The sequence below is a fragment of the Saccopteryx bilineata genome, chromosome 9 (genome assembly GCF_036850765.1).
Source record: "Saccopteryx bilineata isolate mSacBil1 chromosome 9, mSacBil1_pri_phased_curated, whole genome shotgun sequence".
In the NCBI taxonomy this organism is placed as follows: Eukaryota; Metazoa; Chordata; class Mammalia; order Chiroptera; family Emballonuridae; genus Saccopteryx; species Saccopteryx bilineata.
Genome location: NC_089498.1, coordinates 75,266,783 through 75,294,619, shown reverse-complemented (window position 1 = coordinate 75,294,619; position 27,837 = coordinate 75,266,783). Strand labels below are relative to the sequence as shown.

At 40.8% G+C, this 27,837-nt stretch overlaps 1 protein-coding gene across 1 annotated transcript; it reads right to left on the bottom strand.

Annotated features, from left to right (window-relative positions):
• Positions 1–51: 51 nt before the first annotated feature.
• OIT3 (oncoprotein induced transcript 3) lies at positions 52–27,837 on the bottom strand. Its single transcript, XM_066243797.1, has 9 exons — positions 27,717–27,837; positions 23,169–23,543; positions 22,230–22,337; positions 16,351–16,473; positions 12,057–12,179; positions 9,510–9,670; positions 7,601–8,016; positions 2,202–2,301; positions 52–790 (listed from the first exon to the last, which is right to left on the bottom strand). Exons 1-9 carry the CDS (start codon positions 27,775–27,777, stop codon positions 617–619), a joined length of 1,641 nt encoding a protein of 546 aa, XP_066099894.1. The 5' UTR covers positions 27,778–27,837; the 3' UTR covers positions 52–616.

Sequence of the window (27,837 nt, the reverse complement as noted above, 5' to 3'; positions counted from 1 at the left end):
AATTTTGTCTACAGTTTAGTCATTGAACCACTTAAATGCATGTTAATAAGTTTGTTAACATTTATTAATTAAAGATATTTCACTTAACACAATATAAAAACATTAAAAGAAAACACTATGCAAGAGAAAAACCGAATAGTATTTTTTAGTACACACTTATACTAATAAACTCCCAAATCCCCTTATATCTATTTAAACTGAAATTTCAGGGTATATTATTGACAGATTTGAGGAGTCACTGGGTATTTAAGTCATAGTTTCAAGCAACTATTTCATTTTTGTAAGTTCTTAATTTGAAATATTACACTCAGTTTCTGGTACACAGTGATTTATGGCAGAAAGGGAATGGAGGGAAGAGGTGTGAGCTGCTTTCTGTGTGGACAGCACAGCTTGCTCCCATAGGAGGATGAGGTTAGAACAGGGTCTGGTGGTCAGCAGTGGTTTGACTTTTTTCTACCCCACATACCAGAATCAGAGTGAGTCAGTTCTGGGACTATGTCTAAGCCCACAGCATGAGGTTTAAAGAAGCATGGTATTCTAGCATGTTGACTGATGTTCTCAGAGGGCATGGAGGGAGGTTCCAAACAGGCGGGCAGCCCAAAGCCAGGATTTGGCCCTAGTCCTCCAAGTTGATGCGGATTGGGCCACCTGTTAGCATCTGGCTCTGCAGACCAGCTGTGTCCTCTCCTTCTACCGCCCCCCGGCGCATTCGCCGGTGGCAGCCCTGTGCACAGCGGGACCGCTCCTCCAGCCTTCCACAGACGAGCACCCGGCAGTGCAGAAACACTTCCTGGAGAGACCATAATCATAATAAACAAAAACAACAAAACAGCTATCGCTGGTGGGGCACTTTCCAGAAGCCACACACTATACCAAATGTTTCATATATTATATATTAACTCATTTCATCTAAGCGGCTACCCCTTGAGGCAGATGTTATCATCCCCATTTTACCCACAGGGAAACTGAGAGAGAGGATAGGGAACTTGCTCACATTCACATATGAATTAATGTGGCAAGCACACTGAGTCTTGTTGGTGATTGAAAACCCCACACCAAATAATTTAGGAAGTTGTGCAGGGCCAGAAGAGACCTTTGTGAAGGCAACATCGGATAACATTAACATCTTTGCTCCTACATCAAGCTGAGGAATAACACTGGCTCCTGAGCACTTCTGTGTAAAGTAAGTCCTTTCTCCATGCTTCTTCCCAAAGCTGCCTAGTTGAGGCGGGAGATCAGGATTAGCCATCAGAGTTAGCACTTCTGGAACAGAGATGTCACTGGAAAGACACCAGTACACTTGAGCGTGGTGTAGAAAAGGCTGTTGGTCTTTTAAATGTCCAGTTGTTGAAATGTACCAACAACTCTATTGAAACAAAAAATTCCATCTTAGCCTACTATGTACAGTTGCTTATAACACCTATATCCACTATGTACATTTTAAAAAGTGTAGCATATTCATTATGCATGTAAATTGTTATAATTTTTTTATCTCCTTTTTTATATGTCCATATTTCTATGCCATTTTAATAGCTACTTAATATTGCATTAATCACTGCAGCCCTGTTTGTTTTAGAGACTCTTCCCCACTCCTCTTATAACGATGCTCTCTAAACCCATCCAACAGATCTTGTTTTTCTTCTTTCGCTTACTTGTTTTTGAGAAACTGCCAGAATTGGAATTTTTAGAAAAAAAGATATGATGATTTTATGGTTATTATTGCATATTATCAGACAACTTTCCTGAAAGTATACCAATATATACTGCCACTATACACTTCTTATAATTTTGCAAATGATGTGATTTATAATTTTTATAAATTAATATGTATAAAATAGTATCTTACACTTTTAAAATTGGCATTTCAAGTGCTATTGTTACTGAGTATTTCTCTATTTGTCTCTTCTGTGAGGGTTCTGTCCATATTCTTTGCCTGTGACCACCACACAGGCTTTTTCAGCCAGACCCGCCCACAAGGATTCAAAGTTATGATTATACAGTATTTTGTTTGAATAAACACTATTATTTTATTGGAAGGGGCAGGTAATCATGACATTCATGAAGATGTTAAACTTCTAGATGGCCAGTTTTACGGCATATTTTATAGCAGTAATGCAGGTGTAACTGTGGACTCATAGAATGTCAACACTTTAGGACATTAAGAAGAAAGGTGCAGGTGGGGAGTGGGGGTGTCAGCTTACCCTGTGGTCTTTGCCCACAAACTTGAAGACAGGGACCTGGAAGTGCTTCGCTAGGTGGTCCCGTGAAGTGAACTGCTTCACTGAGTCATCCGAAACACAGCTGGAAGCAGCACAGGACAGCACATAAGACTTGATGGTTTAAACAGAGGTGGAAAAACAGTCCAGTCCAACGTGTCTGGTCTAAGAAGAGGGAAACTGGGTGGAGGAGGCTGGGCAGCACTCAAGCTTTTTGAGAATGAAGGAAAAATGAAATTCCCTTCTGACTCAGCCCTGCTCATTAGCACTGCCTGTCCCATCCATCATTCACTGTGCCCACAAACTGGGCACAAGGACCTCCTGTTAAGTCAATGTACTGAAGTATTAGCAGCAGCAGCATTTATTTTAAAGAGACCTTTTGACACAAAGGCATTTTTGTAAGGCTGTCATTTCATTTGTAATGTATTTCAGGAATTCTGCATTCTCATGCTTTATTATTGGTTTGAGAAGGCTTTTCCTTAACTAGGTTTCATAGATGTTTATAAATACCTAGTAATGTATAAAAGAGCTGCATAAACATTCATGTTTTTTAAGGAATAAATAGCTGTTCTATTGAGGAAAAGTCATTCACCTCCAAGTTTTAATTTCTCTTTTCCCAAATTTGATAATAAATTGTAGCTTGACAGCATTTTGGAGTTTTAATCTCAGTTCTAATGCTTAAAGTGACCTACTAGGTTCCCGTAAGGGTTAGCTGGGGGAAAAGAAGTATTATGGAGTCTCTAGTTTGAGGCCAAGGTTTAATATTTATTAAACTTTTCTCCTTTAAGGTTAAAGGCCAAAGATCACATTGTATTATCTTTTCCATTCTGAATTCTAAATGCATCTTTTTTTTTCCTAAGTGTATATTTCATTTTATGGATACCTAGTAGTTCTTGTGTACCAGGCCAGGAAAAAAGTGGGGGTCATGGCCTGACCTGTGGTGGCGCAGTGGATAAAGCGTTGACCTGAAACTCTGAGGTTGCTGGTTCAAAACCCCAGGCTTGCCTGGTCAAGGCACATATGAGAGTTGATGCTTCCTGCTCCTCCCCCTCTTCTCTCTCTCTCTACTTTCTCTCTATAAAAAAAAAAAAGAATAAATAAAATCTAAAAAAAAATTTTTTTTAAAGTGGGGGTCAGATAAAAAAGCCTATGAAAGTGGACCCTTGCTCTGTGTGCTAACAGATTACTTTCTAGTTCATTGCTAATTGCTCTCTCATTGCAGTTGAAAAATCCAATAAAATTGTTTAAAAATAAGGCATCTTTGATGTATAACTACTACTATCTTATTCCTTCAAACTGAAGAAGATCTAGATATATAGCATGATTTCTGGGGGAGGGAGAGTTGTTTTATTTTTTGTATTTTTGTACTCATTTTCATTTTCCTTAGGTAAAATTAATTTCTACCATCTTCCAATTATGTTGTGTGATAAATCCTATGGCACAGCCAACCTGCACAACACTCTCTGCTGGGTGCTGCAGAGGATATAAAGATGAATAATATAGTCTATGAAATCAAGTTTACAGCCCAATATTTATAATAATAATGGCAACATGATATTAAAATGACACTTTCATCTAAGTGTCTCAGCCTTTTCTATTTGTCTTTATCTAAAAATACTAGGGGTGCAAAATTGGGAATAAAAAAATAAAATAAAGAGAATTGAGCTGTGCTTACAGCGTATAATACACAATGGATTTCCAAGATGTAGGAGGAAATGTAAAACACATCACTAATAATTTTTTTACTGATTAGATGTTGAACTAATAATATTTTGAAGAAATTGGGGTGGACAAAATATTCTATTAAATTTAAAAATAAGTAAAAATACAATTATTTTTCTTTAAACAAGAACATTAGAAAGAGCTGTTTCTGGGTAACATATTGCAGAGAACCCAGGACAAATTCTGGCTCTTGACCTGGTATTAGCTGTGATTAGACAGTGCTCGTTCTGTCACCTTCAAGTTAATGTGCTAAAAGAAAGGAATGATGATAATCCAAAGAAATTGATTATCCAAACGTTGTACAATATTTGATTTGGCATTCCATATGTTTCTTTTTCTGGAAATTAACTTTCTAATTCTACTTTGCCTACACTGGTACTAAATTATCTTGCACTCTTGCCTTGGCCTGTTGGCTCAGTGGATATAGCATCAGCTTGGTATATTGATGTCCTGGGTTCAATTCCCAGTCAAGGCACCCAGGAGAAGTGACCATCTGCTTCTCTCCCCTCCCGTAACCAGTGGCTTGGTTGGTTTGAGCATTGGCCCTGGGCACTGAGGATGGCTCGGTTGGTCCCAGTGTTGGCCTCAGGCGCTGAGGATAGCTCAGTTGATTTGAGCATCCAGCATCATCCCCAGATGGGGGTTGCCAGGTGGATCCCAGTCAGGATACATGCGGGAGTCTATCTTTCCTCCTCTCACTTAAGAAAAAAAAAAAAAAAGATGGAGAAAGAAAACCAAGAAGGAAATCTTACCTTTAAAAAAATTATTTTGCATTCTCAAAGCATCTGCCAACTAAAACTAGATGGAGGGGAATCAGATATGTTAAATATCAGGGAAAACCAGCCTCATTTAAATGAAGCTGAGTGAATCATCAAACAATTTATAAATGTAAGCAAACTGCATTATGCTTATTAAGGGCTCTGCACTATTATGATAAATGCTCATTCAGTAATTCATTAGGCAAATCTTCAATGATCCTCATCAGAGCCCAGGCTTTGAGGAGGAAGAAGAAGAAAGGAAGGCTTCTAGTTCAGATCTGAAGGCTGCATGGAACCCCGCTGAATCTTGAAGGACCAGTAAAGACCACACAGGAAGAAAAGGGGAAGAAGATTTCAGGCAGAGGAAACAGCAGGTACAGAGTCAGGAGGTTATTAAAAACTATAGAGTTTGGGACATGCTCAGAGTGGCCTTTGGCAGGAGCAGAAACTGGGGAAAGTAGAGGTCAGAAGGTGAGGCTCAGTGAGCCACGCTGTTATCTTGAGGGATTACCTCATTTGCACCATTACTGTAGTACCCATTATTGCACTGGAGATGGGACTGTTTGCCTGTTTACTAGATAGGCCTAGCCAGCTGTATTGAGTTCTTGCCTCTACTTTTTAAGCATTTTAATTTCTTCCACAGTTTTACTTTTTTTTTTCTTCCTGCTTTATATGTGCTGAGGGCTGGAAAATTAAATAGCACAGCTTCTTAGAACTGTCTAAAATAAAAGATATCCTTAACTGAGGGCCTGAATAATGAATATATAAATAAACTCCACAAGCTTTATTGAGATTGCAGGTTACGTGTTTTCCCAGTGGGAGAGTTATGATTATACATTTATTTTTGCAAAAGTAAAACTCTGGATGTTAGAGAATGTTCACTATTTTGATGGCAGTGATAGCTTCGTGAGTGTATATGTCAGAACTTACCAAACTGTACACTGTAAATATATATACTTACTGTATGCCAGTAGTACTCCAATAAAGCTGTAGAAAAACCCACTCTCCCCCTAAAAGTAAATCAGTTCCCTAATCTACTTAGCATTAAGGATGTGACTAAGAAAGATAAATTAAAAGATGATGCTTCTACTTTTCCTTTAAAAACTTTCTGGAGATCACATTAAGATGGCAATAAATTCAACGGACTACACAGCCCTATGAGACCTATTACTGGCCATCCAAAGCAGATCAGAATGACAAATTTTCTGTATTCTAAAAATGCACTAAGGAGACTGCCTGAATCTGAGGCCAGAGCAATCTTGCTGGTAAACAGTCACACTTACCAACCAAAGGGAATCAAGAATCATTAAAATGTTCTCAGCGGAGGTGTGACAATATACATTTTCCTTTGACTGGTACCCAGAGACTTTGTGGAGCTGAGAGTGAGATTGAGGAGCTGTGTTAGGAAGCCGTTCCAGCTGTCCAGGTGAAAGATAATGAGGGTTGGAATTAAGTCAGGAAGAGGGGAATAAAGAGAATTAGGTTGGGGGTTTGTTACTTTTTAAAAAATGCTTCTCAGTTGACTGTAATGTGTATCAGGGGTTGAAAATCAACATGCAGGAGACGGTTAGCAGCAGGTGAAGTTGCCCGTGGTGAGAGAGCTGCAGAAGTAAAAGCAAACTAGAGGCTTCGGAGGGCCTGTCCGGCCTGTCCGCAAAGGGCATGGCGGGAGGCACACTTGTGGTGATCACGGGACCATTTCCCTTTCTTAGCTGCAGCTCCTGACCCAGCCTGAGATGTGTCCCACCTGACACTCCAACCCGAGTGTAAGGTTTCAGTGCATATAACCTGGGAATATAAGCAAAGGGTGGGGTAACTGCAGAGCTTCCAATGATATCTTGAGACACACATGGTTCTTATTCCAAGGAGCCTTAGGAAATACGGAAATCTCCTTCGTATAAAACAAGCTAACAAAAACAAACTTGCTTGAACTTTCTTCACCTAAAACCTACCAAGTACTTCTTGATTACCAAGCTTCTTAAAAGTGGAGTCTACATTTGCTGCTTCCACTTCCTCACCCCCCTGCTTCTCAGTCCCCACCTGGAACTCATGCCGTAGCCCCTCAGAGCAGGTTAATCAAGCCTATAGTTTTGAACACCAGGGGTGATTCTTTGATCTCTATTCCTGACCTTGTTTCTGGATCTGATACAGATGGCCCACTGCACACTGAACTTCTTTTCTTATGCACCCTGCAGGCATCAACAGTCAATATTATTATTTGGAATTATCATATTTAATATTTTAACCTAAAAATCTGCTTTTCTGCTTATATCATCTTGTCTTCATTAATGGAACCTAGGCAGTCACCTGAGCTAGATTTTTTTTATTTTTTTATTTTTTTATTTTTCTGAAGCTAGGAACGGGGAGAGACAGACAGACTCCCGCATGCGCCGACCGGGATCCACCCAGCACGCCCACCAGGGGGCGACGCTCTGCCCACCAGGGGACGATGCTCTGCCCCTCCGGGGCGTCGCTCTGTCGCAACCAGAGCCACTCCAGCGCCTGGGGCAGAGGCCAAGGAGCCATCCCCAACGCCCCGGCCATCTTTGCTTCAATGGAGCCTCCGCTGCGGGAGGGGAAGAGAGAGACAGAGAGGAAGGAGAGGGGGAGGGGTGGAGAAGCAGATGGGCGCTTCCCCTGTGTGCCCTGGCCGGGAATCGAACCCGGGACCTCTGCACGCCAGGCCGACGCCCTACCACTGAGCCAACCGGCCAGGGCCTGAGCTAGATTTTTGACTCCCCTCCCCCTTACCAGTTTTCACCTCCCAAATGTCAATAAATGGTTTCTGAACTAATTAAGAGCTCACGAGAGTGCGGCATCATTTTGGGAAATGACTGAGTACACTTGTACACTCAGTGATCTGATGTGAACTGACAATAATTAACCGCTAAGCAGCATAATTACCCATCCCGGATGAGGTAGTACTTCAGGATCTCGTCGATCTTGGAAGTGGGGGTAGCGAAACAGCTCTCCACCAGGCTTTCTAAGCCACTCACGTGCACCAGGGGCTCAATGCCAAAGTAGAGGGAGTCTCGAAGCTTGAGGGTGGGCAGAGCTTCCCGGTAAGGCTCTTCAAACTCATTGTCCTTAAAGATCTCCAGAGTGAACGGGAAGATTCCGTGACTGCGGCCCATGATTTCCAGTGGGGCGTTTCGAAGGTTGGGAACGTATCCTTCAGAAATGGTGTATAGGCGCGGAAACTCACAGGTCACAGGAATCAGCAGTTTGCTGGTTCGAATGATGATGTCCCCATTGCTCCCTGGGGTCTGCTTGGGTAGACCTGTCACAAGGTTGCTAGCCACAATCTTGTCATTCACTACCTGAGCTCGGCCCAGGTGAAGAGAGGAAAGAGATTTATAGTTATTTCTACAAAACTCTTTTTTCTTCTCTTAATCATAACAATCTCCAAACCCCAAAACACATTAGAGATTTGGTTGCCAAAGCCTGAAGCTTTTTAATAATTTTTTATATACTGCTCATGGTCAACCCACACATTCCTTTGGAATATTACTCATAAAACCTGAGTGGTGCAGAATCAGCAAATTCAAAGCTCTTGTGTTTTAGAAATGAATACCTGCTGTATATTATTTTTTCTGTATTCCTAGACCCGGGGATCATGCTGCAGCACGACCTTGTGCTGAACTCATTCACATGCAGAACTGCAGCTGTCACATTTACACACACAATTTTCAATTTTTAATGTCCAGCCTCATTTGCTCCTCTGTGTGCCAGAAACTCGGACTCATCATGAGACATTCCATGTCATTATCCACAGGTCTAATAAGCACAATTTGCCTAAAACGGGACCACCTTCGCCTCAAATATCCCCTCCATATCTCACCACAAGGCTAATTAGCTCTCTAATTTTCTCTTAATCAGATTCAATAAATAACTATTCATTTAACCAAATGACCACAGGGGCCCTAGCATCCAGGTCCTCTTTTTTCCATCCATCTTGGACACTTCTGATTTCATTACAATAGTGCCTGCTTACCCCCAACCGGTTGCCTCACCCCAGCACGCAGGGCAAATCACTGGAAGCACCGTCTTCTTTCCAATCTGAATCACTTGCCAGTCTGTCTGCATTGCTCATTCACCTCAGCGTGAGCTTAAGCATTCCCAGCTCTAGGACGTGCTTTGTTTCCCATCTGGAATGCCCTTTCCTTTCCTCTCTGCCTGTTTAACCCACACACATGCTTCCACCCCAAATGCAAATCCTATTTGTCTTGACTGCTCTAGTGTTTGTCCCTTTGTGGTTTCCTACAGCACCTGTCATCAGGATCACTATCTCTTTTTTTTTTTTTTTACATTTTGTGTGTATCATCGTCTCAATACTACGGTATATGATCTTAAAAATCACGAATCTTATTTCATATACTCCTTAGACTCCCCAGCACAGGGATGTGCACAGATTCTTGGATGAAAGAATAAACCTTTTGCCTTCACCTGGTTCAATAGCTGAACTCATTTGCTGCCTCATAAATGGACCACCATCTATATCAGTTGCTTTCTTCAAGTAAAATAATACTGGTGCTGATGCACTCGGGAAAATGTCTACAAATATTGGAGAGATCAGGCTATTTATGAACAAAACTTGTAAAATTTGTCTTAAATTTCTATTCTCACAGTGCCAGGACCACAGTAGATTCTCGATAAATATTTGTTAAATGGATGGCATTTCATTTTTTGAAATCCATTTTTTCATACAGAAATATTTCATCTAGTACACAAGCCATACTGCATACCTCTGTCCACTACCTCCCAAATAACTGGCTTTTGGTCATTCCCCAAGTGTCCTCCAGGAGGAACCTACATCAACCACTGTGCCACACGTCTTGAGGGAGAAGAGGATATTGACGTGGGTGCCGTTGGACACTCCTCGGCAGGAGGTATTCGTCAGGAAGAGCTCCAGACCGCCAACCAGGTCCCTGGGGATGCTCACTTCAATGGTGCTGGACTTGCACAACACAGGGACTGCGGCAGAAAGGGGCTGCTGTTAGAACCAAGAAACCCAAACAGGAAGAAGGGTAAGGAGGGCTTCTAGAATAAGTCATTTCACTGCCACGCAATCGGAGCTTTTTGTTCTAACCTCAAGGAAATCTATGAGGCTCAAAACAAATTGGTAACTTTGACCAGTGGTGGCATAGTGGATAGAGCATTTACCTAGGACACTGAGGTCACTGACTTGAGTGTGGGCTTGCCAGCTTGAGTGTGAGGTCACTGGTTTGAGTGTGGGATCATGGTCCCAAGGTCGCTGGCTTGAGCCCAAGGTCATGGGTTTAAGTAAGGGGTCAGTCACGGGCTCAGCTGGAGCCCCCTGGTCAATGCACATATGAGAAAGCATTGAATGAACAACTAAAGTGATGCAACTATGAGTTGATGCTTCTCATCTCTCTCCCTCTACCTCAATCTCTCTCTCACTAAAAACAAAAACAAAACAAATAATACAAAACCAAAAAAACAAACAAAATAACAAGTTGGTGAATAAAACCAGGACTCCTAACTCTCAAAGCTGTGGTCAAATAATGCTCTGGATGTATATTACTCTATGAATGAGGAAATATTTGTTCAAGTTTCAGTTCAACAGACATTTTTTTCAAAGTGTGGCTAGCATAAATCCATAAACTGAAACACCCAAAAGATTAACTTTTAGCACAAAGACAGTTTATAAGCAATCCAGAAAATCTACTGCTTTGATACAGGCTAAAATTATATAATGGCACTGCATTGACTTTACTATTAATTACTGCTCCATAAAACAGGTAATAAAAGTAATGGTACTGTACTTGGGGAAGAGTTCCAAATTGTCTTTGCTTTGTTCAGTAAACCATAAACCCTGACTATAAATTCCACTTCAACTTAATATAAAAAGATGGCTCACTTCTTCAGACTCCAGAAATACTCTAAAAGAAATACTTAAGGGTACTGTCAGAAAATATGTGAGGAGAATATCAATATTTGAGGTTATATTGAAACAAATGGTATGGTAAAAAGAAATCAGAGATAGTTGCTCATTAAATATTTGCTGGATGAATTAATTAATGTTTTGGACATAAATAACTAGATTTCCAGGAAATAGTTCCCAGAGGATTGTTGATGCTCATATTGTAAGTGTAGGGAGAAGAACCAGTTTTCTGAGGCCTTCAACTTAGTTTTACAACCCAATAATCTGGTTGAAAGCAGAAGACCTGCCTCAATGTCTTACACTTCTGAATTGAGTATTAGTTACAAAATTAATAACAGAATTCAAAGAAAAAAATCAAAGGTAAAATAGCAAGTTAACCAAATGATCCAGCAATCCCATTTCTGGGTATTCATCCAAAAGAATGAAGAGCAGGATCTCAAAAAAGATGTTTGCACACCCATGTTCATAGCAGCACTCTTCACAATAACCAAGAGGTAGAAGCAACCCAAATGTCCATCAACAAATTTTTTTTTTTTTTTGTATTTTTCTGAAGCTGGAAACAGGGAGAGACAGCCAGACAGACTCCCGCATGCACCCGACCGGGATCCACCCGGCACGCCCACCAGGGGCGATGCTCTGCCCCTCCGGGGCGTCGCTCTGCCATGACCAGAGCCACTCTAGCGCCTGGAGCAGAGGCCAAGGAGCCATCCCCAGCGCCCAGGCCATCCCTGCTTCAATGGAGCCCGGCTGTGGGAAGGGAAGAGAGAGACAGAGAGGAAGGAGGGGGGGTGGAGAAGCAAATGGGCGCTTCTCCTATGTGCCCTGGCCGGGAATCGAACCCGGGTCCCCCGCACACCAGGCCGATGCTCTACCACTGAGCCAACCGGCCAGGGCCAACAAATTTTTGAATAAACAAATGTGCTATACAATGGAATATCATTCGCCTTATAAAGGAAGGAAAACCTGTCATATGCTACCACATGAATACCCCGTGACTATTATACTAAGTGAAATAAGTCAATCACAAAATGACAAATGCTATATGGCTGGGGGAAAGAGAAATGGGACGTTGGTTAATGGGCACAGAGTTTCAGGTTTACAAGGTGGAAAAGTTCTGGAGATCTATTATACAACAGTGTGAATATACTTAACACTACTGAACTATACACTTGAAATTAGTTTAGATGGTAAATTCTATGTTAAACACTTTTTACCAAAATTTTAAAAAGAGCAAAATAAAATTAGTTTTTTAGTAATCTTTTCTCAGGGATCTTCTCTTTTGAGTGATTCCCGAATGAAGATGCAGGGTTGCACACTACCTGTTGGAAAAAGCTAGCATTCTGAAAGATGAGAAGCTTGACACACCTGGGTGAGGAAGGCAGGGAGGTTAGCAGGGGCCGGCAGGGAGGAGAGAGGAAGTATGAATCAGAGGAGAGGTCAAGCCTATGCATGTACCTTGGCAAGTGTGGTTATCCTCAGACAGCACCAAGCCCCGGGGACAGTCACACTGATAGCCCTTCTCAGACACAAGGCAAGAATGGCTGCAGCCACCATTGTTATTGTGGCATCCTTCAATGTCTGCAATAAAAAACAAGAAAAGGGAATACTGTAATTTTGGAGTCCTCTTCTCCCCAAATTCTGGTTCTTGGGATGGCACTTTGCATCAGGGGTTATATTTAACTCACCACAGTATCACTGGGGCCTAACAGTCACCGAGTCATGTAGGAAAGTCCACAAAATATGTTTATTAAATGTTATAGCTACAAAGAGTAATCTTATAACATCACAGCTCTCCGCACTTATGCTGGTAATTTTATAGAATTCCCTTCAATCTGGGTTTGTCTATTTTTCTCATGGTTAGACGATGTTTTTGGGAAAGAAGACTCAAAAGTCATTTCTTAATTGCTGTAATATTTTATTCACCCACTTCAAAATTTTATAGAGTATTGATGTAAAAGGGACAGAATGTAAATTTAATTGGACCAGTTGGATGGATTGGAGTTCTTGCCAGTTGGCTGGATCACCAGCCTCTCTCCCCAGATAGTTAGCAGTGGGGTATATGTCCTGGACTGACATCACACTGTAAAAATGAGGCCTGGTCTGACCAGGCGGTGGCGCAGTGGATAGAGCGTTGGACTGGGATGTGGAGGACCCAGGTTCAAAACCCTGAGGTTGCCAGCTTGAGCGCAGGCTCATCTGGTTTGAGCAAAGCTCACCAGCCTGGACCCAAGGTCGCTGGCTCGAGCAAGGGGTCACTCAGTCTGTTGTAGCCCCCCAGTCAAGGCACATATGAGAAAAAAAATCAATGAACAACTAAGGTGCCTCAACGAAGAATTGATGCTTCTCATCTCTCTCCCTTTCTGTCTGTCTGTTCCTGTCTGTTTCTCTCTCTGTCTTTACCACAAAAAACAAACAAACAAAAAATATGAGGCTGGACAGCCCACAAAGAGTTCTCTCAATCAAGCTGTTCATGACATTTCTCTTGTGGGGCGGTTTTTAAAAGTTTCCTTTTTAAAAGTTTTGCATTTTCAAAAAGCATAATCAAATGGACAAAAAGGAAATATATGCAGTTGAAAACTGAAGAAACTACTATATGATTTCATACTAAAGGAAAAACAGACCTTTGTGGGCTCTGGACATTATCTTCTAGGACAGGGGTCATCTAACCCTGGCCTGTCATATGTTGTAAATAGAATTTTATTGGCACACAGCCATGCCTATTCACTTACCTATTCTTTTCTTTTTCTTTTTGTTTTATTTTTTTTTTCATTTTTCTGAAGCTGGAAACAGGGAGAGACAGTCAGACAGACTCCCGCATGTGCCCGACCGGGATCCACCCGGCACGCCCACCAGGGGCGGTGCTCTGCCCACCAGGGAGCGATGCTCTGCCCATCCTGGGCGTCGCCATATTGCGACCAGAGCCACTCTAGCGCCTGAGGCAGAGGCCACAGAGCCATGCCCAGCGCCCGGGCCATCTCTGCTCCAATGGAGCCTTGGCTGCGGGAGGGGAAGAGAGAGACAGAGAGGAAAGCGCGGCGGAGGGGTGGAGAAGCAAATGGGCGCTTCTCCTGTGTGCCCTGGCCAGGAATCGAACCCGGGTCCTCCGCACGCTAGGCCGACGCTCTACCGCTGAGCCAACCGGCCAGGGCCACTTACCTATTCTTTATGGATGCTCTCTCACTACAAGGGCAGAGTTGAGTATCTTCAACAGATTCAATATGGTCTACAAAACCTAAAATATTTACTATTTGGCCTATACATAAAATGTTTGCTGACTTCTGTTCTGGGGTATGATAAAAGGGAATGTTTTCAAATCATCCGAGATACTCAAGGAAAGATAAAAATTGATTTCCAGTTATAATTCTCAGCACAATCATAGTAAAATAATTGCTCTTTGTAGCTATAACATTTAATAAATATATTTTGTGGACTTTCCTACATGACTCAGAACATCAGTAAATTAACTTGGGATAAATTAATTTTTGTGAAACATATGGGCAGAATAAATTTGCAATGAATTGATATTTGCAAAATTTAAGAGGGATTAAACTATCACCTGTTTATAAATTTGTGTAATTAAAAAAAATAAAAGTACTCCTGTGGGTTTTTGAAATAGCTGAAAATTATATATAATAACATAAAAGACAGCCTAAAAATATGCTATAAGATGTTTAAAAATCAACATTAAAAGGAATAGTTTTTTTAAAAGAAGATCTTCCTTAAGTCAGTTAATTTGTCTGGGTCTCAATTTCAATATTTATAAAATTAAGGGATGGACTACATGTGCATTCAGGTCTAAAACTGCAAAGCACAAAATAAATTGAAATTCTAAGTTGGCTTAAAGGATTTAAGTATCTTATGAGGATGCACCAAAAAGTTTAGAATGGGTGCGTCTGGCAAGGGGATTGAGGGGTTCAGTTATCTTTCTTTTATTCCTCTGTATTTTCTTCTATAAACTTTCAAACAAAACAAATATTACTCAAAAATTTAAAGAGACTTTTGTTTCTAAAAAGATGTAACTATCTAACAGACTAGCTAAAGAAACAAATATGTTTGGACTATCAATAAAACTTAAGGATTATAAATATGAATCCTATTCATACAATGTAACTCATGTACAAATTTTATCTTCTGCTAAAATATTTTTCAGTTATGATGATTAGGTTTTAAAAATTATATGGGGATTTGTTGTAATATTTCTGATAAAATTCTCATGAATAATTACCAAAGTTCCTCCTGCAATATATCACTTATATTCAAATATGCAAAGATTGTTGCATAAAATAATTAAGATTTAATGAAGATTCAGGACATTACTCTTATTCAATAAAATTTAGAAAACATTTTTCTTGTTATCAGGGACAGTAGTTTAATATTCTGGCTAATGGTCTCTCAGTTAATAATGCAAACTTCATTTTATGGAATAGATTGTGGGCACTAGCAGTAACTTTTCCTTTTGTAGTAGTATCTTATTATTTGAATATAACTGGAATAAAGTGAACTCTTGTAAGTAATATTATAACTCTATTTTTCTATAATTCAATTATCCTGTGGGACAAATCACACATCCTCTATAAATAATAATAATAATAATTAAGTCATTTATATCTTCATGTAATCTGGAAACAGTTGAATTTTTCCTCTTCAATTCCCAATGTCATGAGATTTAGGCTAAAATGGAAGTGTTCACATCTTAGTTGTGATAATTTGCAAGAACAAATGTGCCTTAGAGAAGGGACATTATCTAAGTTTCATATATAATGGTAAACCATTTCCATTTCAATGATTTAACATATTACAAATTTAAATTGCTTAATTGTATAAAATGTATATAGCAGTTTTGCCTTTGAAATAGATACTTTTACTCATCTTCAAACAATGTATTAATCTCTAATAAATGCAAAACATATAGGGGTGGGGGAGGGAAATGGCTTCAGGTAAACCAGTTTCCCAAACTTCTAAGAAGGTAAGACTCATCTACATAACTTGATAAAAACACAAACTCTAAAGGCCCTTCCTGCCCCACTGAACCAGTCTCCAGGAGAGAGACCTGGGAGGGGCCAGCTTTAAAAGCACCTAGGTGATTCTCCTTAGTGGGGAAGTTTGAGAAAAACTTCTGTAAACCATTTGTAATGCCACTGCCTCTATTACCTTGCAACTCCAGGTGTGCTCCTTGGAGCCAAAGCATTGGCATTACCTTGAAGTTAATTATTTAGAAATGCAATATTTTGGCCTAATTTTAGACCTACTAAATCAGAATCTGCATTCTAACAAGATCCCAAGTGATTCGTGGCACATTAAAGATTTTTAAATTATTTTATGTATTTATTTAATGAGGAGAGAGAGAGAAGGGGGAGGAGCAGGAAGCACCAACTCCCATATGTGCCTTGACCAGGCAAGCCCAGGGTTTAGAACTGGCGACCTCAGTGTTCCAGGTCAATGCTTTTATCCATTGCGCCACTACAGGTCAGCACATCAAAGTCTGACAAACACAAAATACCTATTTTTGTTTTCCAAATTAAGATGTGGCTCTTTACCTCTTACAAAATACAATTCCCTCCTGTGAAATCTTGGAGACAAAATTAACAGTGAATTCTCTCTGCAAGCATCCTTAATGATGATGAACCCTTTCTATCATTTCCTTACACAGCCTGTTACTCTCTAACACTGAGCGTTTCATGAACATCAAAGACTAAGCCCATGACTGGGGCTGAGCTCTTGCTGTGAATCCCTTCATACCCATTCTCACCTTCACAAGTCTTGCCATCACTTCTTAGCACACGGCCAACCCCACATGCACAACGATACGAATTTTTGAGGTTTACACAGATCTCACTACAGCCACCATTGTTCTGTTCACATTCATTTTCATCTGTAGAAAAGAAACAACACCTTTTACATTCTGCTGAGCAACTCAATATTTTCAACCCCCTTAGCAATATCTCCACTTCTTTTAGATCCTATTAACACACTTTCACAGTTCAGTTTCCTCACTGAGACCCAGTATAATCATCACTCTTATCAACCTCAGCTCCTCAACCAAGTCATGTGTCCACTGCCCTCTGCTGCTTGCCAATTCCCTCTTAAGGGCAAAATTGTGGGGAAATAAAGTTACTTTTGTTACCTGGGTTCATTTACTTATTTGCATTGGTGAATCTCACTTTCTTCAATGAGTTCCTAAAGATTTGCTAAATAAATACAAACTTAGAAATCAAACTCTGTTTATTTATTCATTTATTTATTTTAGAGAGAAAGAGCAAGGGAAAGAGAGAAAAGCAAACATTGATTTATTGTTCCACTTATTTATGCATTTATTGGTTGATTCTTGTATGTGCCTTGACTAGGGATCAAACACACAACATTGTTGTATCTGGACGATGTTCTAACCAACTGAGCTAACTGGCCAGAGTCTCAAACTGTGTTTTAGATGCATTAAAGGAATTTACATTGCAGAAGAAAGTATCTGACAAAATTGAAGAGGCAGTCTTCTATTGTACATGAACAATTGCCCTCAAAGTCTCTTTTAAGTATTGAAATACTCCCACATTGTGTTTATACAATGATTGTTAAGTCATTTTAAGAATTCTCGCCTGACCTGTGGTGGCACAGAGGATAAAGCGTCAACCTGGAAACACTGAGGTCGCCGGTTCAAAACCCTGGCTTGCCTGGTCAAGGCACATATGGGAGTTGATGATTCCTGCTCCTCCCCCTTCTCTCTCTCTCTCTCTCTCTCTCTCTCTCTCTCTCTCTCTCTCTCCTTTCTCTCTCTCTCCCCTCTCCTCTCTAAAATAAAAAAAAAGAAAAAAAAAAGAAAAAAAAGAATTCTGATGAAAGATAGGAACACTTGCCATAAAAAAGTGCAAAATTGACAATAATTGCTGACCCCCTTCCTTCTACAAACAAAGAAAAGGAAGCTTGACAGCTAAATTTGTCACGGCTTGGATCTGGGACCCAACACCCACTTGATGGCAGGAAGCATGCTTTGGGCCCAGCAGGGGAGATGAGCTGAAACCGAAACCCTGCCCAGGACCCTGGCAAAGGTGTCCCCACAACGCAGTGGGGAGTAGAACTTTGCTGAGGCCAGGAAGCAGGAAGGTGGCTCTCTGCATGAGGCTATATGAGAGAAAAAAGCCCCAGGAAACGACAGAAGCCGCAAGTCCGACCCTGCCAGGGTTAAAGTATGAACTTACCCTTCCAAATGGTGTGGGGATATTGAGGCTGAGAAATTAATGTAAAATGCGGCCTGGACTGGTGACGCTTCTGTGATGCCTGACAGAGCATCTGAAAAACTGTTCTGTAGTAAAACTTCCATAAATTGGGTAATAAGAATAGAATCCCCACCCAAAAAGACAGCTACATCAGAAGATGGTTTGCTATAAAACACTAAGCATGAGGAAATGATCGCTATAAGAGAGAGTTGGCAAGATAAAAAACAGGAGGGACTGAACTGGAGATAAACAGAATACTAAACCACAATACAAGGACTTTAAAAAATCAAACAGATAAAAGATAGTAACCAAAATAAAAGAACAAGGCAGAATAAAAAACAAACATGTAGAACTTAAAAATATAGTCAGTAAGATTAGACTTCAGTGGAAGGCGAGAGGCGCTGGCCGCTGGCCCGGATAAGGCTGCCCCACTGCTCAGGGAGGCCTCTGTGTCAGGCCTGGACTGCGTACCTTGAGACTGACTTTTTTATGTAAAGGAGAAATAAGCTGGTACTCATTTAAGCCATTGTTATTTGAGGGTCTATTATTATTTACAGCTTGACTTAGATACTATGCCCCAGCAATTCCACTTTTATGGGTATGCTCTATAGAAAATCTCATGCATGGGGTAAGGTATCATTTTTATGTTTATTTTAAGAACACAAAACAATGCTATCTATTGTTATGGCTACGTACATGAATACTAAAGCATAAAAAAGCGACCAGAAGAACAAGCACTAACTGCAAAACAGTGGTTCTCCCTGGAGGGTGAGAGAGGAAAATGAGATGGGGTGAGATGACTTGACTTGTATCTGTAAAATTTTATTTAAAAAAAAGAAAGAAAAGCTTAGCTACAGTCAAATCTGAGTACATGAGTGTCTGTTATATTATTTTCCTATACTCTTCTCTGCCTGAAAAATATTACATAATTTTAAAAAATTAAAATTATATTACATAAAAAAATTAGGGGAAAACTGACACACATGCACATAAACACAAAACTTTTGCCTCTAATTTCAGGGAATTCATGATCTCCCTGAAACTGACAGACAGGCCCCAGGTCACAACTGGGGACTTCCCCTATGGACCAATAGGCAGAGATGTCCAAGATACTTTGTTAAGCAAGAGACCTGTATGGTGTGTATGATATTTAACCCTTGGTATAAAATAAAGAAATGGCAATAAATTAACATATATATTTGCATTTTTATATTTGCCTGAAGAAACCCTGGAAGCATACATAAGAAAATAATACAACAGTATATTTGGAATGGGGTGGGGGGAAGTGGAACAAAAGGGGGAGAGCTAGACATTTAACTGTATACCTTTCCTGCTGTTTAACTTAGAAACTATTTAAAGATATTACCTATTCAAAAGTTATATTAAAATAAAGGCAAAGAGGCCTGACCAGGCGGTGGCGCAGTGGATAGAGCGTCAGACTGGGATGCTGAGGACCCGGGTTCAAGACCCTGAGGTCGCCAGCTTGAACGCGGGCTCATCTGGTTTGAGCAAAGCCCACCAGCTTGAACCCAAGGTTGCTGGCTCCAGCAAGGGGTTACTCGGTCTGCTGAAGGCCCGCAGTCAAGGCACATATGAGGAAGCAATCAATGAACAACTAAGGTGTTGCAACATGCAATGAAAAACTAATGATTGATGCTTCTCATCTCTCTCTGTTCCTGTCTGTCTGTCCCTGTCTATCCCTCTCTCTGACTCACTCTCTGTCTCTGTAAAAAATAAAATAAATAAATAAATAAATAAAGGCAAAGAAATGAATGGATGAAATTTATTGTGGTGATTACATTGTAAGGTGTAGGGGTCTTTGGGGTTACGACAGTCTCGACATACAATGTTTCGAGTTTATGATGCTCACTCCCATAAAAAAATTGAGACATAAGTGTTTCAGCTTATGCTGTTAGTATCTTACTTATGAACTACGTGGGTGAACTAGTCTGGCTGTGCATGGCAGAAGAACACACAGTAACGCAGCATATGAGTCAGGGAGTTGGAGTCCCCCAGTATGCTTACCTATGCTATTTGAACTGTTAAAAGTGCAAGGGTTCCATTAGTGTTAGGCCAGGGTGTATTTTGATTTACACCAAAATTAGGGTTATGTCACTGTCATAGGAACAAAACTGTATAGTAACCTGAGGACCCTCTGTATATATAAATGTTGAATTACTATGCTGTACATGTAAAACTAATATAATATTGTATTTCAGTTAAAAAATATAAATAAAATGAATGAACAAGTTCTGCCTTAAAGTAAAGCCAAATATTTTCCAACAGATGTGTATCTATGTGTGTGTTGTCTGAGGTGTGAGAGGAGACTGCAAGAACCATTGTCTCCTGCACCCCAAACATTTTAGCATTAAATCACATGGTTCAAATGGACCCAAAAGCCCTAACAATTGTTATGAGAGGGCCTAATCATGCTCCAGCAGGGGTCCCCAAAATTTTTACACAGAGGGCCAGTTCACTGTCCCTGAGACCTTTGGAGGGCCGCCATATACAGTGCTCCTCTCACTGACCACCAATGAAAGAGGTGGCCCTTCTGGAAGTGCGGTGTGGGGCTGGATAAATGGCCTCAGGGGGCCACATGTGGCCTGCGGGCTGTAGTTTGGGGACGCCTGCTCCATAGGGTGGTCAGTGGATTCATTTAGGAGATTGCAGAACAAAAGCTTTACTAAAATATGAAGCCATTTATGTATATCCCTTTCATTCTTAGCCCCTACTGCATTCTGACCTTGTTACTTCTTCTTGAGAAGGTGTGGAGCAGGCCTCCCCTTTCCTACTAGACTTCTTTTAAATTCATTTCAGTTTGAATACAAAAAGATTCATAGCATTACAGGGAAAAGACATGATCTTCAATCTTGGGTTTTTCAACTCCATTTTCTTCCAGTTATAAACAACAAAACGTGTACAATTGAACAGCTCTGGATTTCCTACAAGTGATCTAACCACCTTCTTGCTACTCAGAGAAACCAAAATTATATTAATGAAGCTCTAGGATTATGTCCCTAGATAATTCTCGACCAAAGCTATCCAATAGAAATACTAAGGAAGCCACACAAGTAATTTAAAAATATTTATATTTAGTAGTTGTATTACATTTTAAAAAATAAATTAGTAAAATTAATTTTAATAATACTTCACTTAATCTAATATCTCCATAATATTTTCACATATAATCATCATTAAAATTATTGAGATGTTTTACATTTTTTAAAACTAGTCTTCAAAATCTAGTGTACTATCATTACCAGCTAGAAGCAGCAGTCATTGGGACTTGGATGTGAGCTGCAAAGTATAGAATTGTGACAACAATTCCAGTGCCATGTGGACTTTTCCTGGATGTGGATTTTTCCTGGACTTCTGCTCCTTGTGACAGCTCCTAACAGACTGAACTGGGGTTGGGTTGCATTTGCAGGGATTTGGAATGGTGTTGGGGCCAATTTGGACTTGGTGAACATGTTAAGGACACTACTCTTTTATGGATTCTTGCTGTATTGGCCAAGAATTTGCTTAAAGGCCTTAATCACTGTAAAAAAAAAATAGAAGACTGGATAAAGAAGATGTGGCATATATACACTATGGTATACTACTCAGCCATAAGAAATGATGACATTGGATCATTTACAACAAAATGGTGGGATCTTGATAACATTATACAGAGTGAAATAAGTAAATCAGAAAAAAACAAGAACTGCATGATTCCATACATTGGTGGGTCATAAAAACGAGACCAAGAGACATGGACAAGAGTGTGGTGGTAATGGGGGGGGGGGAGGAAGGAGAGGGGATGGGAGAGGAGGAGGGGCACAAAGAAAACTAGCTAGAAGGTGACGGAGGACAATCTGACTTTGGGAGATGGGTATGCAACATAATTGAATGACAAGATAACCTGGACATGTTTTCTTTGAATATATGTACCCTGATTTATTGATGTCACCCCATTAAAATTAATAAAATTTTATTTATAAAAAGAAAAATCCAGTGTACTTATAGCATGTCTCAATTTGGATGCTAAATTTTCATGAGAAATACTTGATCTGTATAGAGTCATAAAATTTATAATTGGCTACTCTAGTTATCCCACACATTTTCAGTCTTCTGGTGACTGAATTCAGGATCAGTTTTTAAATTAAAATTAAGTAAAATTAAAGTTCTGTTTTTCGGTCATGCTAGTCACATTTCCATAACCACACATGGCCAGCAACTCCTGGATCACCCAGCACAATTCTAGACTATAAACATGATACAAATTTACCTTGAAGCTTCAGTTATGAACTAAAAAGGCTAACACCATTCCAGGTGTTCAGAGACAAACTGGAAAAAAAATGGAGCTCTGAATCAGGAAGAGCTTTTGATTTGTCCCTTTGATCTTTAATAGCCTGTTTCTACTTCAAGATTAGTTTCTTACCAAAGCATGTCTGCCCGTCAGGGCCTAGCGTGGTTCCTGGGGCACACGTGCACTCGCTGGTATCCAAGCAGCTGCCATGGCAGTCCTCATCACAGATGTCATAAAAATCTATGGAAAGATAAAGAAGACCTTTTGTGAGGGGCTAGGAGCAGAGGACGTTCTCACTCATGAGTTCAGTCATGGGGTACTAGCTTCTAGCCAACATCAAGAGAATTCTCATTGTGCAGGGGTGACACTAATCCAATAGAAAGAGATACTACGCAGGAACATCTTTTGTCGTTTAGATCAATGATTTCCAACTTCAGATCTACAGGCCCTTGGTTCTAGGTTTTCTGTAAATCTAATACCTCACCAAATATGAACTATAGAGTAAATAAACATTATCTCTATTGTCTCCTACTTTTCTACGTACTCTATTTTTTAAATATATATAGAATTTGATGGAATTGATAAGACAGTAACTTACTTAAAAGTGTTACTGATCTAAAGTAGCTTCTTCCCATATCATTTTTTTAAAAAAATCAATGGACACTAAGCACAGTGCTATCACCTGGATGTCTAATATACATTTTTTAAAGGGGTCCTTCATATTCAGAAAAGTTGGAAATCCACTACTTAGATAACCTAAGCCAATATTTCATTATCTATTGTTTTGTTCAAATGGAATGATGACAAAATAAAACAGAAATGATTAAAGTCATAGCTCCTTTCCTTTTCTATTCTCTAGGAATTTTTCAGAAATTCAAGAAGAGGCCTCAAAAATCACAATCTGGAGGTGTACTTGGCCCTATATCCATGTTCCTCAGACCCTGAGATACTACATAACTGAATTTCACTGGGCACTTTTCTCCTTGATGCCTTGTTGGGGAGGACCAGTTGGGGAGGACCAGTTGGGGAGGACCAGTTGGGGAGGACCAGGAGCACAGGGAGGACACTCACGACCGCAATAGACATGAAAGCAGACACTGGGCCTGGTCAGACGATACACATAGTAGCCTCCTGGGCAGGACTTGACCTCCACGGTGGTGTTCCAGAGGCAGCAGTTCCCACTGAAGCTCGCACAGGCCTGGCGCAGCACAACACCATCGTCTTCTAGGGGGTGGCTGCCATTGAGCCAGACAGGTGCATGGGTTCCACAGTGGTTTTCTGGTATGCAAAAGGTGGGCATGGCATCTCCTGCCATGCTCGTGAAGCGGTACCACTCCCCATCCACATGGTTGTCACATTGAGGTGGACCTTGTGACTCATCAAATTGGTGGTCAGTGTTCCTCCAGGGCTCGTTCAGACTGATGTAAGCAGAACAAGGATCTAGGGCTGAGAATGCAAAGAACACCTCAGATCACATTGCCAGCAGCCTGGGTCCACCTTCTTTGTCTTGTGTTTTGGCTTTCTGAGGTTCAGAAAGAAACAATCTAAAGTCCCAAAAAGTAGCTTTTTAAGATTCCTCAAGTTGACTTGGGCATGTTTCACAAACAACTTTTACAAAATTATTTCAAATCTATCCAAGGTTTAGTGTTAGCATTGGGCTAAACTTTTTACTATCATAATCAATTGATGGAAGGATAGTTGTTCAGAACAAGGCAGGTTAGGGTTACAGACAGTGTCATTGAACTCTGCTCTAGTCAGACAATATATATATATATTTTTATCTGAAGCTGGAAACGGGGAGAGACAGTCAGACAGACTCCCGCATGCGCCCGACCAGGATCCACCCGGCACGCCCACCAGGGGCGACGCTCTGCCCACCAGGGGGCGATGCTCGGCCCCTCCGGGGCGTTGCTCTGCCGCGACCAGAGCCACTCTAGCGCCTGGGGCAGAGGCCAAGGAGCCATCCCCAGTGCCCGGGTCATCTTTGCTCCAATGGAGCCTCGGCTGTGGGAGGGGAAGAGAGAGACAAAGAGGAAGGGAGGTGGGGAGTGGAGAAGCAAATGGGTGCTTCTCCTATGTGCCCTGGCCGGGAATCGAACCCGGGTCCCCCGCACGCCAGGCCGACGCTCTACCGCTGAGCCAACCGGCCAGGGCTAGTCAGACAATATTTTGAGTATTATGTTCACACCCGAAGGCTATACTTTATGTCAGTAATGGACAAACTTGGTGTTCAGATAAAGGTGACCAGACTTAGAAGGAAGCCTAAAATTGTTTACTTGGAAAGAAGCTGAGATCTATAGCTTGGAGAAAAAAGAGTGAAGAATATGCATATCACCTTTCAAACTGGGCTTGTGGAAGAGGAATTTGGTGTCCTGTTTCAAGAACAAGAACAGATTGTTATGGGGAAGCACATTTTGTTCAGTTCAGCTATCCAGTAATGGAGGGATGTCACAGCGTGGTAAGCTGGTCAGCCTTGGACATTTTCAAAAAGTATTTGGATGGTCATTTGTAAGCAAGATTACAGATGGAATTTTGCACTAGTGGAAAGTTTGACTTGATAATGAAAGTGCAAAATTCAGTCCACTGAGAAGGAAAAGGCCTCTGGCATACCAGCGGCTTCGAAATAACACACAATACTGGCAAGTAGTTACCAAGGATAGTTCCAAAGTGAATATCATGTTCCATCAGCCTATTGAAAATGTCATGAACTTAGTCTACTCACAATTAGCCATGGCATTGCTATGTATAATACAGCAGAAATTTTTAAGCATGCATTTTTAGTGCACACCTCAAATATCTAATCAAAAACATTTTAATGACCAAAGACATCAATATCCCCAATATTTTACTGCTTCCCCCAATTTCAGGGAAACATTGAATTAATGTAGGCAGATTGTCTTATGAAGACTCTATAAAACCAAGAAATTCTACAAAGAAGCACTAGCTAGAGAGTACTGTCTTTCTTAATGCATGTCATGCTAATTGAATTGAAATTGTAGGCAGGGAATTCACATTAAGGCAGATATATTTTGTGGGCAGGCATTTCAGTTTCAGTTTTAGCAAATAACGCACAATAATTAAATGTAAAGGGACCATGATCATAAAGTCTACGTTGTCTAGAAAATATTTTGGATTTTCCCAGTCTACATTTCAAACTCAAGTTACTCTTTAAACTTCATACCTTTGTACTGGTGGGTGTGCCTAGCACTAATGGCCCCAACAAATGTAAGATAGTTTGAGACAGGAAATAAGTAAGATATTACATTTTCTGGAAATAACACACTTTCACAGTTGCACACACAACTGTATCCTTTAAGATGGTCCCTGAGGGATCCCAACCATGCCCTAGATCAGTCTGATGTACCTTGAGGGGGAGAAACATCCCCATACAGACTCTCCCCTCTCAAAAGGGAAAAATTCCCCATCTGTTCTTCCAGCAGTAGGTTTCCAGGGCAATTTCACAGGTGATTATAAATTCATAGAAATATTCAATTCATTTCCTTGGCTCTAAGTTTATAAGAAATGGTTAGGTACTTAAATTTTAATGGCTTTTACAGAAATTCCTAAACCACCCTCAATAACTATTTCATGACTTAGAAAGTTTTTCCTTAAATTTAACTGTCATTTCTTGTGCTGTTTGTTAAAAGTTCACTTCCTCTCCTGTTACAAGGGAGACATAGCACAAACAGGGAAGATTTTCCTACTATCTCCTGTAAAAAAAGTAAATAATTTTTAAAAATAACCCACCCAGTATTTCTAAGATTAAATATTCCCATTCATCTCCACCCCCTTTTAAGGCAGTAATTCAATCCTTTACTAATCTGTTCATTCCTATTTTCAGCCTCGGGGCATGCAGTCCAGAATTCGGTATTACGCATACAGCACCCTAAACTGCTGATATACATGCTCCTCAAATGAGAGCTTCAGAACCAACAGCCCTGGGTTCTCCTTTAAAAGGTAAAGAGGGCCTTTATTAGGAGACCTGCCAGCCAGCCACCCTCGGGCCACCCCTCTGGGGTCCCCACACTTGGAACACAGGGACATCTGTGCATCCCAGGGTCGGCACCTCAAGATGGTGGAGCACAGAGAGGTAATGTCAATGTTCCTGCCCTTTTGTCCCAGGGTTTGCAGAACCAGCCTCCAATCCTTCAAGTTGCCACCCTTCCCTCCCATCAGGCTCAGGCCTGGGCCCTCCTCTTCTTTCTCCCTCTCCCTCCTTCCCTGTCTTCTTCTCTTCTCCCCCAGTTGGCTTCCTGCTTCCCCACCACCTCTCCTTTTCCTTCCCTACTTCTTTTCTCACTTCCCTTCTCTTCTCAGGGCAAGACCCCCCCCCCCACCCATGGCCAGCCCCCACCTTTTCTCTTTCTTCTCGCATTCAGGCAAATGTCCTAGAAGTCCCAGAAGGCCAGGGTGGGGGGTGATAAGGGAGGGAAGGAGGTTGGGGGGGATCTGGGAAGGGAGAGGTACAGGAGACCCTGAAAGAGAGTGAGAAAGGAAAGAGAATGGGAAGGGGAGCAGAAGTTAAGGGGAGGATTACTTTTGCTTAAGAGACTCTTGTTAGTTATTGGCAGCAGTTCAGGGTGATTAAACTTACCTCAAGCTCATCTTTTTTTTAAATAGACTATTAAAATACTTTTAGACTTAGAGAATAATGGAGAAGATAGTACAAAGAGTTTCCACACCCCCCACACCTGGTTTCCCCTGTTATGATACATCATACTGTGATACCTTTGCCACAATGAATGAACCAGGGTTGATACATTATTATTAACTCAGGTACTTAGTTTAATTATGTTTTCTTCATTTTAGCCTTTGATTTTCTCTCTTCTAAGATTTCATCCAGATACCACATTACATTTAGTTTTCGTGTCCTTAGGGTCTCCAACCTCTCTCTAATGTGTGTCCTTAAAGGCGCTAGAGCAAGGCCCAAGGAACTCTGAAGCTATAGATCAGGGCCAATGAAATACTGAGCAACTCAAAAATGCCAAGAAGAAATGTTCTCTCTATCTCCACCTCCTCTCACACTCTTTTCCAATTAGAACTTAAATTCTATTGGTAAAGGGAGACGGACATTTGTTAGTAACTGGAATCAAAACTGCCTTGTTAGCCAGTTTTGTGCCAAAACTGGAGAGGGAGACAGTTTAAGGCTCACTCAGTCCGTGCAAATGTCATATTTTTAGGTGTCAAGACTAAGAAGTTTGATTTACTAGATCTGTGCCTTTCATGGGGTTATAGTTTTCAGTCCCTTGAAATCATTAAAGAAAAAACTCTATCTTCAACTCTAAAAATTATTGTTTTGCTCTTAAAGTTGTAACTATAAAAGCGCCTTGAATATAAAGAAGTTAGAATTCCTTTCACATGTACTCCAAGTAATATTTAGTGAGTGGAAAGCTGTTGGGTGTGGCAGGTCTGTGGAAATTTGGCTGCCCGGGCAAGAGGCTAAATGGAACATGAAGCAGAAATTCTCTGAAAATACATCTTCATAGGTTATCAATGACTTTTCTTACACTGTTCTAGACCCAGTATTTGAGATAGTGGACTCTAGCTCTGAATATGTATGTAACAGCAGTTTCCTACAACAAGAAGTTCAGTAGGCCAAGCACTCAACACTAGACTCACCCATTGCTGCCGCAGGTGTAACTGTGAGGAAGAGGCAGGCGAGAAGCAGGAGCAGAGGCATCTTTCTGAGTCAGCCACCAGAGACAGACTGGAAAATTCTCTTAATTGCACTTTTCCTTTG

Bases quoted from the DNA above. Each gene is read 5' to 3' on its own strand.
- OIT3 (XM_066243797.1), bottom strand. From the start codon at position 27,777: ATGCCTCTGCTCCTGCTTCTCGCCTGCCTCTTCCTCACAGTTACACCT. The intron at 12,180-16,350 runs GTGAGAATGGGT...TTTTTATTGCAG, and splicing joins TGATGGCAAGACTTGTGAAG to ACATTGAAGGATGCCACAAT. The intron at 791-2,201 runs GTAAGCTGACAC...TGGTCTCTCCAG, and splicing joins TTGTGGGCAAAGACCACAGG to GAAGTGTTTCTGCACTGCCG.